Genomic DNA, 15,133 nt, shown 5'->3' on the forward strand with positions numbered 1-15,133 from the left:
CCGCGGGGGGCCCGGCCGCCCTCCCCAAGAGACCCAAGGGGGATGCAGCAGGACGCGGGCTACGGGGGGGGCCCAGCCCCGGCCCGGCCTTAGGAGAGCAGCCGGGGCCGCCTGCCCCGCCCCGCCCCGCCGCCCCCCTCCCCTCCGTCCCCAGCTGCCCCCCGTGCGCCCCGGTCCCTGCGCGCCCGGAGATGTGTCCCCCGGGCGGCGCTGCCCCTTGTTGCCCCCTCGAGGCCCCCCCACCCGCCTCCCCTGCCCCCGGGGCGGCGGGACACAGTTAAGCGGGCCCCCGGGCGCCCCTCGTCCTGCCCCAGCTCCCCGAGGCGCCGCCGCCGCCGGGCCGGGGGTAAATGATGTTCAAGTACCGGATCCGAATGTTCTTCAACGAGCTGAAGCTGCTGGTGCTGATGCGGCGGGGCCGGCCGGAGCCCGAGCCCGGAGCTGGCGGGGGCCGGGCGCTGGGGGGCAGCGGCTGCGGCTGGCCCCCCTTCGCCGACTGCTCGGCCCGGCAGGACGATGAGGCCGAGTACTACGGGGGGCTGGGCGAGCCCCGGCCCCGCAGCCTGGCCCTGGAGGAGAAGGAGCCCCGGCCGCAGCCCCCCGGCCAGCAGCCCGGCCAGCAGCCCGGAGCCGGGGGGGCCCTGGACAGTGTGTCGCTCAGCAGCAGCCTGGACAGCGGCATGAGGACCCCGCAGTGCCGGATCTGCTTCCAGGGGCCCGAGCAGGTCAGGGGGCGCCTCGCGACGGGGGGGGGGGGGCGGGGGGTCACCAGGGGTGAGGGGTGCCGGGGGTTACCAGGGATTTGAGGTGTTGGGGTTACCACGGTTACTAGGGTGAGGGGTGCCAGGGGTTACTAGGGATGTGGGGTGACAGGAGGTTACCATGGTTACTAGGGTGAGGGGTGCCAGGGGTTACTAGGGGTGTGGTGTGTCAGGGTTACCACGGTTACTAGGGGTGAGGGGTGCCAAGGGATTACAAAGAGTTACTGGAGGTGCAGGGAGCCGAGAGGTTGGTAGGGGTGAGGGTTGCCAGGAGTTACCAGGGTTACTAGGCGGGAGGGTTGTTGGGGGGGTTACCTGGGGAGGGGATACCGGGGGTTACCGGAGGTGAGGGTTACTAGGCGGGAGGGTTGTCAGGGGTTACTGGGGATGGGGGTACCAGGAATTACCACGGTTACTAGGCAGGAGAGTTGTCTGGGGTTAGTCGGAGTGGGGGTACTGGAGGAGAAGGTTGCCAGGAGTTACCAGGGTTACTAGGGGTGAAGGAGGTGGGGGAGACGGGGGTTACTTGGGGTGTGGGGTGCCAGGTTGGTTACTAAGGGGACGGTGCCTGGTGAGTTACTAGTTTGAAGGGTGCCAAGTAGAGGTCTTGGGTGGAGGTACCAGGGGGATGAGGGTGCCGGGGGATTCCTGGCGCGGGTCAGGCTGGCTCAGGGCTGCCAGCCGGGGAACGGAGCCAGCGGATCAGGATGCCAGGGGCTGCAGGGAAGGTGTCAGGCAGTGCCAGGCTGTGGCTGGCCATCAGAAGGGGAGAGTGCCAGGGCCTGAGCCAGAGCGAGGAGGAAAAACATGTTGGAGGAGACTGCAAAGGTACAGCAGGGGTCAGTCAGGTGCCATGTGGTAAAAATGCCAGTGGACAAAGCGTGAGCACAGGCCAGGTCTGTGTGCCGGGTCTGTGCGCTGGGCAGTGCCGGGTCAGTGCACCAGGTTGGTGTGCCAGGTCTGTGCGCCGGGCAGTGCCGGGTCAGTGCACCAGGTTGGTGTGCCAGGTCTGTGCGCCGGGCAGTGCCGGGTCAGTGCACCAGGTTGGTGTGCCAGGTCTGTGCGCCGGGCAGTGCCGGGTCAGTGCACCAGGTTGGTGTGCCAGGTCTGTGCGCCGGGCAGTGCCGGGTCAGTGCATCAGGTTGGTGTGCCAGGTCTGTGCGCCGGGCAGTGCCGGGTCAGTGCATCAGGTTGGTGTGCCAGGTCTGTGCGCCGGGCAGTGCCGGGTCAGTGCACCAGGTCTGTGTGCCGGGTCTGTGCGCCGGGCAGTGCCGGGTCAGTGCACCAGGTCTGTGTGCCGGGTCTGTGCGCCGGGCAGTGCCGGGTCAGTGCACCAGGTCTGTGTGCCGGGTCTGTGCGCCGGGCAGTGCCGGGTCAGTGCACCAGGTTGGTGTGCCAGGTCTGTGCGCCGGGCAGTGCCACGTCTATGTGCTGGACAGCGCCAGGTTGGTGTGCTGGGTCTGTATGCTGGGCAGCGCCAGGTCTGTGCGTCATGTTAGTGTGCCGGATCGGTGCGCCAGGTTGGTGTGCTGGGCAGCACCAGGTTGGTGTGCCGGGTCTGTGCGCCGGGCGGCACCGAGTCTGTGCGCCACATTAGTGCGCCGGGTCTGTGCGCCAGGTCGGTGTGCCAGGTCTGTATGCCAAGCAGCTCTGGGTTTGTGTGCCGGGTCCGTGCACTGGCTCTGTGCACCAGGCAGCGCCGGGTCTGTATGCCATGGCAAGGGCGGTGTTTGAGTTGTTCTGGCCTTCCTCGGAAATGCCAGGGCCCAGACGACGGTGGTCTTAGTGGACACTGTGTGTCTATGTTTTCACAGACCAGTCCTTTGAGGGGCCAGGTCCCCTGTAGCCCACTGCAACCCTCCCTCCCCGCTCCCAGACTGGGTGCCATGGTTCTGGGCGGATCTGGGGCCCCGGGGGACGTGTCCCATGCTACGGCTGCGGGACGGAGGAGGAAGCCACTTCGGAGCTTTCAGGGGCTGTCCTGGGGTTGAAATCACACCCAGGCCTTTGCCAGACTAGGCTTGTGGGGCTGTTGCTTGGGCGTGGGCGGAGCCTCATGCGGCTCCGCCCAGGCAGGGCTGGGGCAGCGCATAGTGCTGATGGTGTGCAGGTGGCCCCAAGAGCGGGCCACCCACAGTGTCCAGCAGCTCCCTTCCCCGCCGCTGAAATGCAGCCACTGCTGGGGCGGAGCGCGGCCGCCACTTATCCGTGCGTGCCAGCGGACGGGCAAGCCCTGGGTGGAGAGATCGCCCCCTGCTGATGCTCCAGCTCACTGCAGGCCCCTGGTAGATCTCCCCTAGGAGCAATGCCCAGGCTTAACCCGGCAAGATCTCCTGCACGTCCCGGCCAGAGGGGCACCAGCTGGGTATGCTTAAGACACGGCAGCAGTGGGGCACGCGAGGGGGAATGCTGTTTGCTTTTGGGAGCGGGCAGCGACGGTAGACAAGGCCGGTGCCCAGCATGGCATGGAAGTCGCTGTGCCAGGCGGTTGCCGGGGCAAGGGAGAAATCTTTTGGGTCCTTGGCGTGACCGGCAAGGGCGGGGTGAGGAGGGGAAGTGAGAGAAAAGCAGAGGTTGGGACCATGGGGTGGACGGGATGCTCCCTCCATCCCCACTTCTCAGCAGACCCCGACCTGCCGGTGCCGGCGGGATCTGTACGCTGGGATCTGGGAACCGCTAATTCACCTTCCCCCTTCGAGAGCCGGCAGCCACCGTCCTCGCTGCTCCCAACTCCCCTGCGTGGAAACCGCGCAGAGCCCGATCTCGCAGGCCTGGGGCTGCCGGATCCCCTGAGGAGGCGGGACGCCGGGGGGCGAGCGGCCTGGCCGCGGACGTCCTGGAAGGAGCAAAATCTTTCTAGGAAGGGGCGAGGCGAGGCGTGGCTAGGAGGAGGCAGTGGATCCGGGTTCCCCAGCGGCATGTCTGGCACTCCCCGGAGCATGTCGGTGGGGACACGCCTGTGCTTTTGCACCTGGCCATGCGCCGATGCACACGTGAAGGCACATACATGCCCAGTCACACGTGTGCCAACATGCGTGTGCTCTGGATGGAGAGGTGCGCACACCGCGGGGCTAATGTGTGCCTGTCTCTTTATTACATGGCTGGGCAGGCCCACGTGTGTTGGTGCATGTTTCCATGCTTGCAGCAATTTGGGTTCTCTGTGATGGCGCGCCGCTCAGCGGGCGAGACACACCCGAGCCAGTCTGCACGCAGCCAGGAGCCTGCTCCTAGGCCTTGGCAGGTGTGCCCGTCCCCCTGTACCTGCTTCCCAGAGAGCCTGCACGCGGCAGGGACAGGCAGCTGGCAGCTTCCTTGGCACCCGGGACAGTTCTCTGAACGGGGTCGTGTGGCCCCGGTGGGTGGACGGCAAGTGGTGACCCTGATGCAGAGCCGGGCCCGAGGCCTGGCTGGGCTGGCATGGCGTTGGCGTGTTGGCTTGAGACAGGCGTGCCACAGGCGTGTGCTGCCCGGATCATCCCTGTGCCCCTGCAGCCTGCACAGGGCATGTGGCAGAGTGCGTTGGTAGGGAGGCCGAATTGGGGTACCCCTGAGGCAGGGGCGAGGTGCCCTGGTGATGTACAGGACCAAGTGTACAGGGCCCCCTGTTCCCCCGGCTCTGTCCCCCCAAAGTTCCCTGGTGCCTCCCGAGGCCCTGGTGTGATCTGAGAGCAGGGCTGTCGGGGCCAGGAGGGACGGGGCAGGGCCGCCCAGAACCCAGGTGGGGCAGCGTCAGGCGCAGGCCGGCTCTTGGGTGGCCGGTTGACATGGTGAGAAGGCCCCGCCGGTTCCTTCCAGCACGGTGGCCCCCAGCCCATCGATCGGGATCGACCGGTAGATCTCGGAGCCTCTGACCGGGGATCCTGACCCCTTTGGCCAGGAAGCTCTCTAGTGCTGGCACTTCAGTTGCCCCTCCACCCCCTGTCCTGCTGCTCCTGCCAGGGAGCTGCCTCCTGCTTGCTGCACAGGGCGTGGGAGGGAGAAAGGGGGCGCTGATGTCAGGGTGTCCCTCCCCCTCACTCCTGTACCCCATCTCCACACAGAGAGAAGGGGATGGAGGGAGTTTGGCCATGTTAATCTTTGTCACACTCGCACTGTGTGTGTCTCTCTCATTGACACACACACACTGCAACACACACATACACACACACACACACACACACACACTGTCCTTCCTTCTCCTCCCCCAACCCCCCCCCCCACACACACACTCCCCCACACACCCACACACCACCCCCCCCCCACACACACACACTGCTGGCAAAGTGGGTTAGTTTGGGTTGGCAGCTCGGTGTATTTCATAGTTTTCGTTTCTCTCTCACACGTCGATGTAATTCTCCGAGCGGGCGGTTCTGACGCTCTGAACCTGTCCTGGCTGGAGTCAGCGCTGTGGGGATTGCTGCTCCTGGACGTCCCTGCAGCCCCTGGGGGAGGCAGAGCAGGGGGTCTCTGCGTGCTGTGCTTGGCTGCAGACAACCTCCTGCAACCCCCATTGATCAGTCACAGGGATCCGCGGCCAGTGGGATCTGTGGGCTCAGTGCCGGTAGGTGAGGGGCAGCCCATGGAGCCGTTGCTGTCCATGCCAGCTGCCTCCACCCTGCCTTAGCCTCACGGCGCCACCACCTGGAAGCCGTCTCGGTTAAACGGTGCCCAGCCTGCTTCCTGAACCCCTGTCCCAACTCTGAACCTCCTCCTGCACCCAGCCTCCTGGCCCAGACGGGAGTCGTCCTGCCCCCAGCCTCCCGCCCCAGACGGGGGTCGTCCTGCTCCCAGACGGGAGTCGTCCTGCTCCCAGCCTCCCGCCCCAGACGGGAGTCGTCCTGCTCCCAGCCTCCCGCCCCAGACGGGAGTCGTCCTGCTCCCAGCCTCCCGCCCCAGACGGGAGTCGTCCTGCTCCCAGCCTCCCGCCCCAGACGGGAGTCGCCCTGCTCCCAGCCTCCCGCCCCAGACGGGAGTCGTCCTGCTCCCAGCCTCCCGCCCCAGACGGGAGTCGTCCTGCTCCCAGCCTCCCGCCCCAGACGGGAGTCGTCCTGCTCCCAGCCTCCCGCCCCAGACGGGAGTCGTCCTGCTCCCAGCCTCCCGCCCCAGACGGGAGTCGTCCTGCCCCCAACCTCCCGCCCCAGATGGGGGTCGTCCTGCTCCCAGCCTCCCGGCCCAGACGGGAGTCGTCCTGCCCCCAGCCTCCCGGCCCAGACGGGAGTCGTCCTGCTCCCAGCCTCCCGGCCCAGACGGGAGTCGTCCTGCTCCCAGCCTCCCGCCCCAGACGGGAGTCGTCCTGCTCCCAACCTCCCGCCCCAGACGGGAGTCGTCCTGCCCCCAGCCTCCCGCCCCAGACGGGGGTCGTCCTGCCCCCAGCCTCCCGGCCCAGACGGGAGTCGTCCTGCTCCCAGCCTCCCGCCCCAGACGGGAGTCGTCCTGCTCCCAGCCTCCCGCCCCAGACGGGAGTCGTCCTGCCCCCAGCCTCCCGCCCAGAACTTGCACCCTGAACCCCCTCCTGGACCATAATCCCCCGCCCTGAGCTAAGCCCAGAGCCCCTCCCCCACTCCAAACTCCTGGGCCCAAGACCAGAGCCTGCACCCCCACCCCCCTACCCAGCCTGGCGCAAGCGAGTGAGGATGGGGGGGAGGGGAATGGGATGAGCAGGGGGAGGCCTCGGAGAGGGGGCGGGAAGGCCGTGGGGCCAGGCTTTTCAGGTGGGAGGGAGATCTCATGTCGCACTTACATGGAAGAAGTGATCTTGTGGTTCAAAGGTTGGTGCCCACGACTCCGGCACCTCCCTCCAGGGCCCGGCCCTGCCCTGGCCTCCCACGGCTCCGGGGGGAGCTCCGGCCCCAGCCCTTGTGACTCCAGGCTGGCTGTCTGGTGGACGGGCTAACTCCCCTCCTCCTCACCCAGCCCCTTCACCCTGCCCCCCTGTGCAGGCCTGATCATCCTCCGTCCACACACCCCTTCCGGCCCGTGCCGCGGGGTACCCAGCGCGCCGCCATAGGAGCAGGGAAGGGGCCCGAGTCGCTTGGCAGCTCCCCCAGGTGCCTGCTCCCTGCCCCCCAAGGCTGGAGGCCGCTTCCCTGCGTCCTGTGCCCACAATGTCTGATCCGGTTGGGGAGGGGGTTACGAGACACTTTTGCTCTGTGGTCCCCGGCTAGGGGTGAGGGTCAGGGCTGGGGGGGAGAGGTTCCCTCCCAGGTTAATTTTCTGTCTTCGCCGCTCCCCTCTGGGTGCCCCACAGCCATGGGGAGCGGAGCGCCCTGCTCCAGGGGTGGGACCTGCTGCTCTGAGCCAGAAGGGGTAGGGCCGGGAGGGGTGGATGGGGCAGATTTCGGGGACCTGGCTCCAAAGGGGCCAGTGCTGCTCTCTGCACTGTGGAAGCTGGTTGGCTGTGGGATCTGCCCCGAATCCCCCTCCCCCCCACACACACACCCTGGCCATGTGTCTGTCCCCGCACCTGTAGCCTTCCCTAGCAGCTTGCTCTGGAAATTCGGCTACGCGGAGGGATGCTTCCCAGTGGGCCCCCCTACAGCCGGCTTACGGGAGAACCGCTCCTGAGAGCCTGGACCTGCTCACGGGTGTGGCCGTCCCCGTGACTCAGTTTCCCCCTCGCTGACATAGGGACTGTACTGGCAGAGGAGAGCAGCCCCAGGCCACAGAGGCTGGTTCTGGCCAGACCCTAAGCTAAGGGGGGGGAGGAAGCCCAGGGCCCCCCCTCCAGTGCGGAGCAGGGAGTAGGGCCCAGTGGGGAGTGAGTCATCAGGCGGTGGGTGAGACGCTCCCCGGTTTTACGTGGCAGGTGGGCTCCAGCAGTGGGGGGGAAGGGGGAGCAGCCAGCCTGGCCTCAGGGACAAGAGCTGCCACAGGCTTTGCCAGGACTCAGGGTGAGCCGGCCCCCCTCCTTCCCCGGGAACCCAGGAGTCCTGGCTGCCCTCTTGCAAAACGGCTGCGGCTCCTACCGCTCTGCAGGGCGCGAGGCCGTAGGTGCCCTCCAGGAAGCCAGCTGTTGGGGGCAGCCATCTTGAAAGAGGGCAGCATTGTGGGCAAAAATAAATGACCTTTAGTCCTAAAAAGAAGCTGCCCGTGGTGCCCCAGGGAGCCCCCCTTCTCTGTACCCCCATAGCCAGCCCCTGCCCGGCCCTGGGTGCAAGTTAGAGCCTCCCCCAGAGCCAAGACTGCCCAGAGGGCCGTGCTGCAGCCGCCGACGCTGCCGGGGGGGGGTCCCACTCCCCAGCCGTGGGGCGCTGAAGTGGGTCGCCCCCCCATAGCACTGGGCTGGGATCACACGGCTTTGTGGGGGGCATTCTAGGAAGGCGGGAGAAAGGGCCCAGGAGACTTTGGCACCACATGGGGCATTTGGGGCACCAGAGCAGCCCCCCGTGATCTGATCCGGGGGCTGGCGTAGGCCAGCCCGGGCGGGGGGGGAGACAGGCAAGAGCCCCCTGCCCTGGCGGAGTCCGTCTCTCTGCAGCCAGCCAGGCTGGTGGGCGGGCGCTCAGGCCTGCGTGGGGTCAGCCAGGCGTGAAATTGGCAGCGTGTGAGCGGCTGCCCGGTCGCCCGCGCGCTTGGTGTGCGTGCGGCCTCTGCCGCGTGGCACGGGGCCGGCGGGGGGGGGGGGCGGTGCTCCTGCCAGCTGCACCCCCTGCTCCCGCCCGGTCACGGCACAGGCAGCCCTGGGGGTGGTAGTGGGAGGAGGTGTCCCAGATGCATGCGCAGAGGGGGGTGCACGTGTCCACGTGGGCATGGGAATACACACACGGTGCCATCCAGGACGCCCCACGTACCTACCCCAGCTGTGCTGCTTGTCTCGGAGGTTGAGTGTCTGCTCCCCGGCTCTGGGGGGGGCCCAGTTGCTGTGACAGGCCCTGCTGGGTCGGCTGCCTCCCCCCCCCCCCCACACACCAGACCTGGCCGGGTTCATGCAGCCTGGGCAGCACCGTGCTGCCGGCAGCGCCTGCAGTACCTCGGTCTGGGGGGCCTGGCTCCACGCCTGCCAGGTCAGGGTTTGCCACAGGGAGGGGGCAGGGCAGTCACAGGTGCTGCATGGGGAAGAGGGAGGGGATGAGATGGGGCTGCCGACGGGGGGGGAGGCAGCAGGGCCGGGGGCGGGGTGCAGTCGGGGTCTGGCTGTTGCTGGCTTCCAAGTGGAGCGCGCGGGAAGGAAGAGCCCCCCCTTCCTCCGCCGCCGGGACATAGCCCAGCGTCCTCGGCCCGGGACCCGTGTCTGGCTGCCAGCACGTGGCAAAGCCGCTGGGATCCCCCTGCACCTCAGCCCCCCACCTCTCTGCTTCGCGCCCCTCCCTGGAAGCTCCCCAGCACTGCCAGCCCGGGCTCCTCTCAGCCCCACGGCCAACACGGGCCGATGGGCAGAGCTGGGGGGGGTCCCGGGGGCACCGTCACGCTGACCTGCCCCTCCCCCCACTCGTGGCACAGGACGGTTCGGCCCGGATTTGCGGCCCAAAAGGGACAGTTTGGGGAGGGGTGGAATTTTTGCTGAACCGGGTGGGACTGGGCATGTCGTTATAGGGGATTCGGACCTGCCCCCACTGGGCACTAGCAGGGTCAAGCTCCCTTCTCTCGACCCATCCCCATACGCGTCTGTCTGTCCATCCCCATACGCGTCTGTCTGTCTGTCTATCCATCCCCATACGTGTCTGTCTGTCTATCCCCATACACACACTTGCTCTCTCTATTCCCATGCACTCTGTCTGTCTGTCTATCCATCCCCATACGCGTCTGTCTGTCTATCCCCATACACACACTTGCTCTCTCTATTCCCATGCACTGTGTCTGTCTGTCTGTCTGTCTATCCATCACCATACGCGTCTGTCTGTCTGTCTATCCATCCCCATACGTGTCTGTCTGTCTGTCCATCCCCATATGCGTCTGTCTGTCTATCCCCATACACACACTTGCTCTCTCTATTCCCATGCACAGTGTCTGTCTGTCTGTCTGTCTGTCTGTCTGTCGTGCCGCCACCCTGGAGTCTCAGCAGCAGTTTCCTGTAGCTGCTGAACTCCTCGCTGGCCCGGCTGTGGGGTGGGCCGAGGCCGTGACCCCGGCTGACGGGAATTGCCAGCGCTCCGCCGGCCTGGTGTCTCCACGAAGCGTCGTTAGTGCTTCCTGTCAGGAGGCATGAAATATTTATGCTGATTGCTCCCCCCGTCAGCCGCATTAAGCCGATGAGGCTAATAAACCGCTGTTTAAATGTGAGCGGCCTAATGGAGCATGGCGCTTGCCAGGCGCTGGCTGGGGCTGGGGAGGTCGGCGGTACCTGGCTGGGGAGGTCGGCGCTGGCTGGGGCCGGGGAGGTCGGCGGTACCCGGCTGGGGAGGTCGGCGCTGGCTGGGGCCGGGGAGGTCGGCGGTACCCGGCTGGGGAGGTCGGCGCTGGCTCTTAGGGGTTAGGCTTGGGCTCTCTGCCCCTCTCCTGCCGCCCCTAACCCCGGGCCCTGTTTCCTTTGCAGGGGGAGCTGCTGAGCCCATGCCGCTGCGACGGGTCCGTCCGCTGCACGCACCAGCCCTGCCTGATTCGCTGGATCAGCGAGAGGGGGTCGTGGAGCTGTGAGCTGTGCTACTTCAAGTACCAGGTGCTGGCCATCAGCACGAAGAACCCCCTGCAGGTGAGCGCGGGAAACCCCGGTGGGACGGCCCCCCGGCCCACGCCCGCCAAATCACAGATAGCACACGCTCCGACATGTGCATGCAGATAACACATGCTCCTACAGCCCGTTCTTCGACACGCATGTACGTAGATCAACACACACCGACGCAGCCACGCAGAACTGCATGTGTGCGCAGTGCAGACGAAGCAGCACAGACTGCACATGGTCTGACACGCGTGCGCACAGATCAACATGCGCTGACAGACAGCACACGCTCCAGCATGCAGGTATGGGGATCAACACGCACTGACACAGACAGCACATGCTCTGACACGCATGTACATGAATCAACACACGCTGACACCGACAGCACATGCTCCGACATGCATGTAGAGGAATCAACACGCATTGGCAGCAGCTTCCCTTCCCTTGGGGTTTCTCTCTCCTCATTGACTTCCGGACCCCAGATCCCTTGATCCTGGCATCCCAGCCCTTAGGGTCTCCCTGCCCCACAGTCCCCAGCTCCCCCTCCCACCCCCCTCCCTAGTTCTCCGGCTCCTTGGGTTCCCGGCCCTCTATGATCCCTCATGGGGCCCCTCCCCAATCCGGCCCCACTGTGACCCGTCGTGGTGTCTCCTTCCCTTGCAGTGGCAGGCGATTTCCCTGACGGTCATCGAGAAGGTGCAGATCGCGGCCATCATCCTGGGCTCCCTCTTCCTCATCGCCAGCATCTCCTGGCTCATCTGGTCGTCCCTCAGCCCCTCGGCCAAGTGGCAGCGGCAGGACCTGCTTTTCCAGATCTGCTACGGCATGTACGGCTTCATGGACATCGTCTGCATCGGTGAGACTTGCTCCCGCCCTGGCCGCAGGCCCCCGCCTGTCCCCGCTGGCTCACGCCTGGCAGCTCCCGGCCAGGGAGCGCGCGCTCAGTTCCCGCGGTGATGGGCGCGGTGATCCCATCTGAACACAGAGCCCTGGGAAGCAGGACCAAGGGGGCTTGGGGAGGATAGCAGAGTGACTCCGAAGACCGAGCACTGCTCTGAGACTCAGTGCCCGGCTTTGCCACTGCCTTGCTGCACAACCCTGGGCAAGTCACGTCCTTGCTCTGTGCCTCAGTTTCCCCCCTCGTCTCTATAAGCGTCTCCAGGCAGGGACTTGCTCTCGTGTGTACTGCACATGGCAGAATGGGATCTTTAGGGGCGTGGGATGTCTGACTAACAAGCCAGGCAGACATCACTGGCAATAAAGTCCCACCTGATTGCCATGACGCCTGTTAATTAAGAACGAATGAAAAGGCCGCGAGACTGGGATGAGGTTGGCAGCGTTCAATGCCGGGCTCCGCAGGCAGCAGAGATGAGACGCCAAGCAGCGGGAGCTTCGTGCCAGCCGCCAGCTCCGCACGAAGGGAAGGGTTTTAAATTTTCTACCGAGTTAGCACCTATTTGTTGTGCCGCATTGTACCCCAAGTAGGGCATGCGGGAGGCCGGACACCCAGCTGTGTCCTGTGATGGTGAACCGCGAAATGCTACTTAGAGATGTTCTAATGAACCCAGTGTCTTCCCTACGCTTGAATATTTTACAATAATAGGTCCTGATAGAATCAGGAATAATTATTATTAGATCAAATAACAAGGTAGAATATAATTAATAGATAATAATAAAATGCAAGGGTTACAGCTCACTTGATATTCTAATAACTAATCAATAATAATTATGACTAATATTCTAGTACAATAATAATGGACAACCATGGTATTTCTGTTGCAGAACTGTAATACTAAAATAATGAATAGCTATATTAGTAGTAATAAGCTACAATAATAAATAGATAAAAAGACAATTATATTTTAACAATAGAGGTCTCATAATAACTCTCTTGAAGGATAATGAACACACACTAATAAAATAATTGTAATGAAATCGTACTGAGATTTTAATCGTATTATGATGATAAAATACTTAATGGGTAGAATAATCGTTAATAGGTAGAATTGCAAATCATGATGACGAGTCAGCCGAGTCTAAGATGATTTATTTATATTGCCCGTGGGAGAAGATCACGGCGCCCTCATGCCGGGCGCTGTACGTACATGTGGCGAGAAAGAATCCACGACACTCAGAATTTACAAACTACACAGACAGTGGGTGGCAGGGGAAACTGAGGCAGGGACAGGGACGTGCCCCCAGTTATTGGGAAGGGCAGCGGCAGAGCCGTAGCAAGGAGAGTGGTGGTAAGTCTCGGATTTCCGAGCTGGAAAGCTCTCGTTTGTGTCCTGGCCTTAGGGCGGAGAAGTGACTTCAGTAGTAGCCACGTCTGCAGGCTGTAGGACACGTGTCCGCAGCCTCCCAAGCTGGGGTCTCTTTCTCCATTGCCCTGGCCCTCGCAGGCCGGGCCACAGCATATGTAAAATGCTGTTGGATGTGGGCACGCGTGGCCCTGGTGTGAGTGGCTGTACACGACAGCATGTGGGGCGGCCCCTAGGGGGCGCTCACTTCCCTTGGGCCACCGAGCCCCCGGGAGGGACACACTGACACCCTGTGGGTGATGGTTCCAGACTGAGAGTCCCCCGGGCTTGGGGTGACAGAACCCAAGCAGAAGGACTGGATCTCCGATCCACGCCAGGGCCGTCAGCTGCACCCCGAGCGGCAGCACTGCTGAGCATGCCCTGCTCCTGCCTGCCCAACAGAGAGCTAGCCTCCCAGTCAGTAAACAAAGCAACCCTACAGTAAACAAAGCCGTGTGCAGACCCTGCCCTAGCCCCCCTGGGACTCCCCGCCCCCTGTAAGACCAAACCCGCGTGTGCACCAAGACCGGCACCTATGAAAAAGCCTACGGTCACAAACCCGTGTAGGGAAATCCGCCCCTCGGAGACCCTACAATAATAAACCAGGGCCCAGCACTCCTGAGCGGCCCTACGATAACTAACCAGCCTGCAGGGATAAAAGGCTCAGACCCGGCGCTCCAGAGCCTCCGAGACCCTCCAGGTCCCTCCGCTCCCCCTCTGCCCCAGCATCCTGAGGGGGCGGTGGCTCAGAGGAAGCGGCTTGCCCTAGCTCACACTCTTGGACTGAAACCGGGCAGGGTACCCACGTGCCCCCCACCCACCGTGCCCAAGGGCCCATTCAGTCCCTGGGGGGCTCCCCCCCCAGTCCAAGCAGTGTTCAGATTGAAAGATGCACCCCCCTTTTCCGAGCCCAGCCAGCAGGCCCGGGCCTGTGCATCTTTGAGGGAGTGTCGCCATGGCGACGGGCCTCCTCCCAAGGTGGCGCTGGCATCCAAGGGGCCTCACCTGTCAATCGAGGCACCTTCCACATCCAGCCCAGCCTCCCCCGTGCCCTCCTCCTGATGCTCGTGGTGGGAATCCAATTCCCTCCAGGCCCAGGTACCTTCCCACAGCCCCCTTGGCGGGAGCGAGTCCCTAACTCCGGCCGGCCCCCATCCCGCGGGGCCGCCTGCCACCGGGGATCTCACCTCTGCCCCCCACTTCTCTCCCCCCAGGACTGATCATCCACGAGGGCTCCTCGGTGTATCGAATATTCAAGAGGTGGCAGGCGGTGAACCAGCAGTGGAAGGTGCTGAACTACGACAAGACCAGGGACCTGGGGGAGCCGGTTGGCGGGGCCGCGGCCAAGGCCGGGGGCAGGAATTCACGGACGAACCCCTCCTCGGGGAGGGAAAGGAACCCCCGGCGGGGGCAGCGGGTTAGGACTATTTTGAACCATCACTGTGGCTACACCATTCTGCACATCCTCAGCCACCTGCGGCCGAACGAGCACCGCGGCGGCGCCAGCTCCGGCCGGGAGGTGGTCATGAGAGTGACGACGGTATAACGCGGCCGGCGGGGGCTGGCGCAAGGAGTGTCCCGGGGTAGGGCGCTCGCCAGCGTTCTCCGCCCCCCCTCCTCCGTCGCCACCTCATCTTCCTACCCCGGGGGCCGCTTTCCCCGTGGCTCAGCCTGCGCCCTGCTAACCTCCCATCAATGTGAAAATGCCTGCGGTGGGGGGAAGAGACCGGGCTGGCCGCTTCCTACTGGCGTCCCTCGCAGCCCCTCCCTGATTTCGGGGATGGAAGAAGATTGGGATCAAGCCTCCTGGCTCCTCCAGCGACGACTGATCCTGCGAGGGGCCAGGAATTGAACGTGCTTACCTCATCGTGGTTCAAACAAAACTCCAATCCACCCATCCCGCCGCGAGTCTCCGCCCGGGAGGCACGGAACGCCTCGTCCCCAAAAAAAGGTGCAATAAACACGTTTCTAAAGCAAAATGGGATCCGGCAATAAGATACCTGTACATTTCATCTTTAATTTAATGCATGAGAATCTGTCTCCCCTTTTCCTTCTCTCCTATCGTGGGAGGATAAAGAATCATTTATATGCAAATAGTTGGCTCCCAATCCATCTCTCCTTTCTCTCTCTGTCTTTAACATCTTAATCCTGCCGCTGGGATTTCACTGGCAGCCACTCGGGACCGAAGAAGTGGCGGGCAGGGGGAGATGCCGCAAGGGCTCCTCCCCAGGATGGGGGGGACGTCTCTGTCAAGAGGTCTGCCTTGTCCCTTGCGAGCCGAAGCCTCAGCGTTGGGAGGAGGGGAGCCTTCGCTGGAAGATGGGTCTTGTCTCTCCAAGGCTTGACTTTAAGGAATTGGGTGGCTCGCTTGGGATGCTAGCTGGAGAGGAAGGGTGGTTCAGGGGTTAGAGCATTTGCCTGCCTGCAGGGATATTGGGCTCGGGCTGTGGGTGACGTTTGGGTGCCACCCTTCCTTGTCTGTACAGCTTAACCCTACC

At 63.9% G+C, this 15,133-nt stretch overlaps 1 protein-coding gene across 1 annotated transcript; it reads left to right on the top strand.

Moving 5' to 3' along the window:
• The first annotated feature begins 339 nt into the window (after positions 1–339).
• Positions 340–14,787, top strand: MARCHF9 (membrane associated ring-CH-type finger 9). The gene is made up of 4 exons (XM_075901732.2): positions 340–725; positions 10,213–10,368; positions 10,999–11,191; positions 13,850–14,787. The coding sequence occupies exons 1-4, from the start codon at positions 351–353 to the stop codon at positions 14,179–14,181; spliced, it is 1,056 nt and encodes a 351-aa protein (XP_075757847.1). The 5' UTR covers positions 340–350; the 3' UTR covers positions 14,182–14,787.
• Positions 14,788–15,133: the final 346 nt, after the last annotated feature.

Source organism: Pelodiscus sinensis, chromosome 31 (assembly GCF_052426305.1).
Source record: "Pelodiscus sinensis isolate ZL-2025 chromosome 31, ASM5242630v1, whole genome shotgun sequence".
NCBI classification, from domain to species: Eukaryota; Metazoa; Chordata; order Testudines; family Trionychidae; genus Pelodiscus; species Pelodiscus sinensis.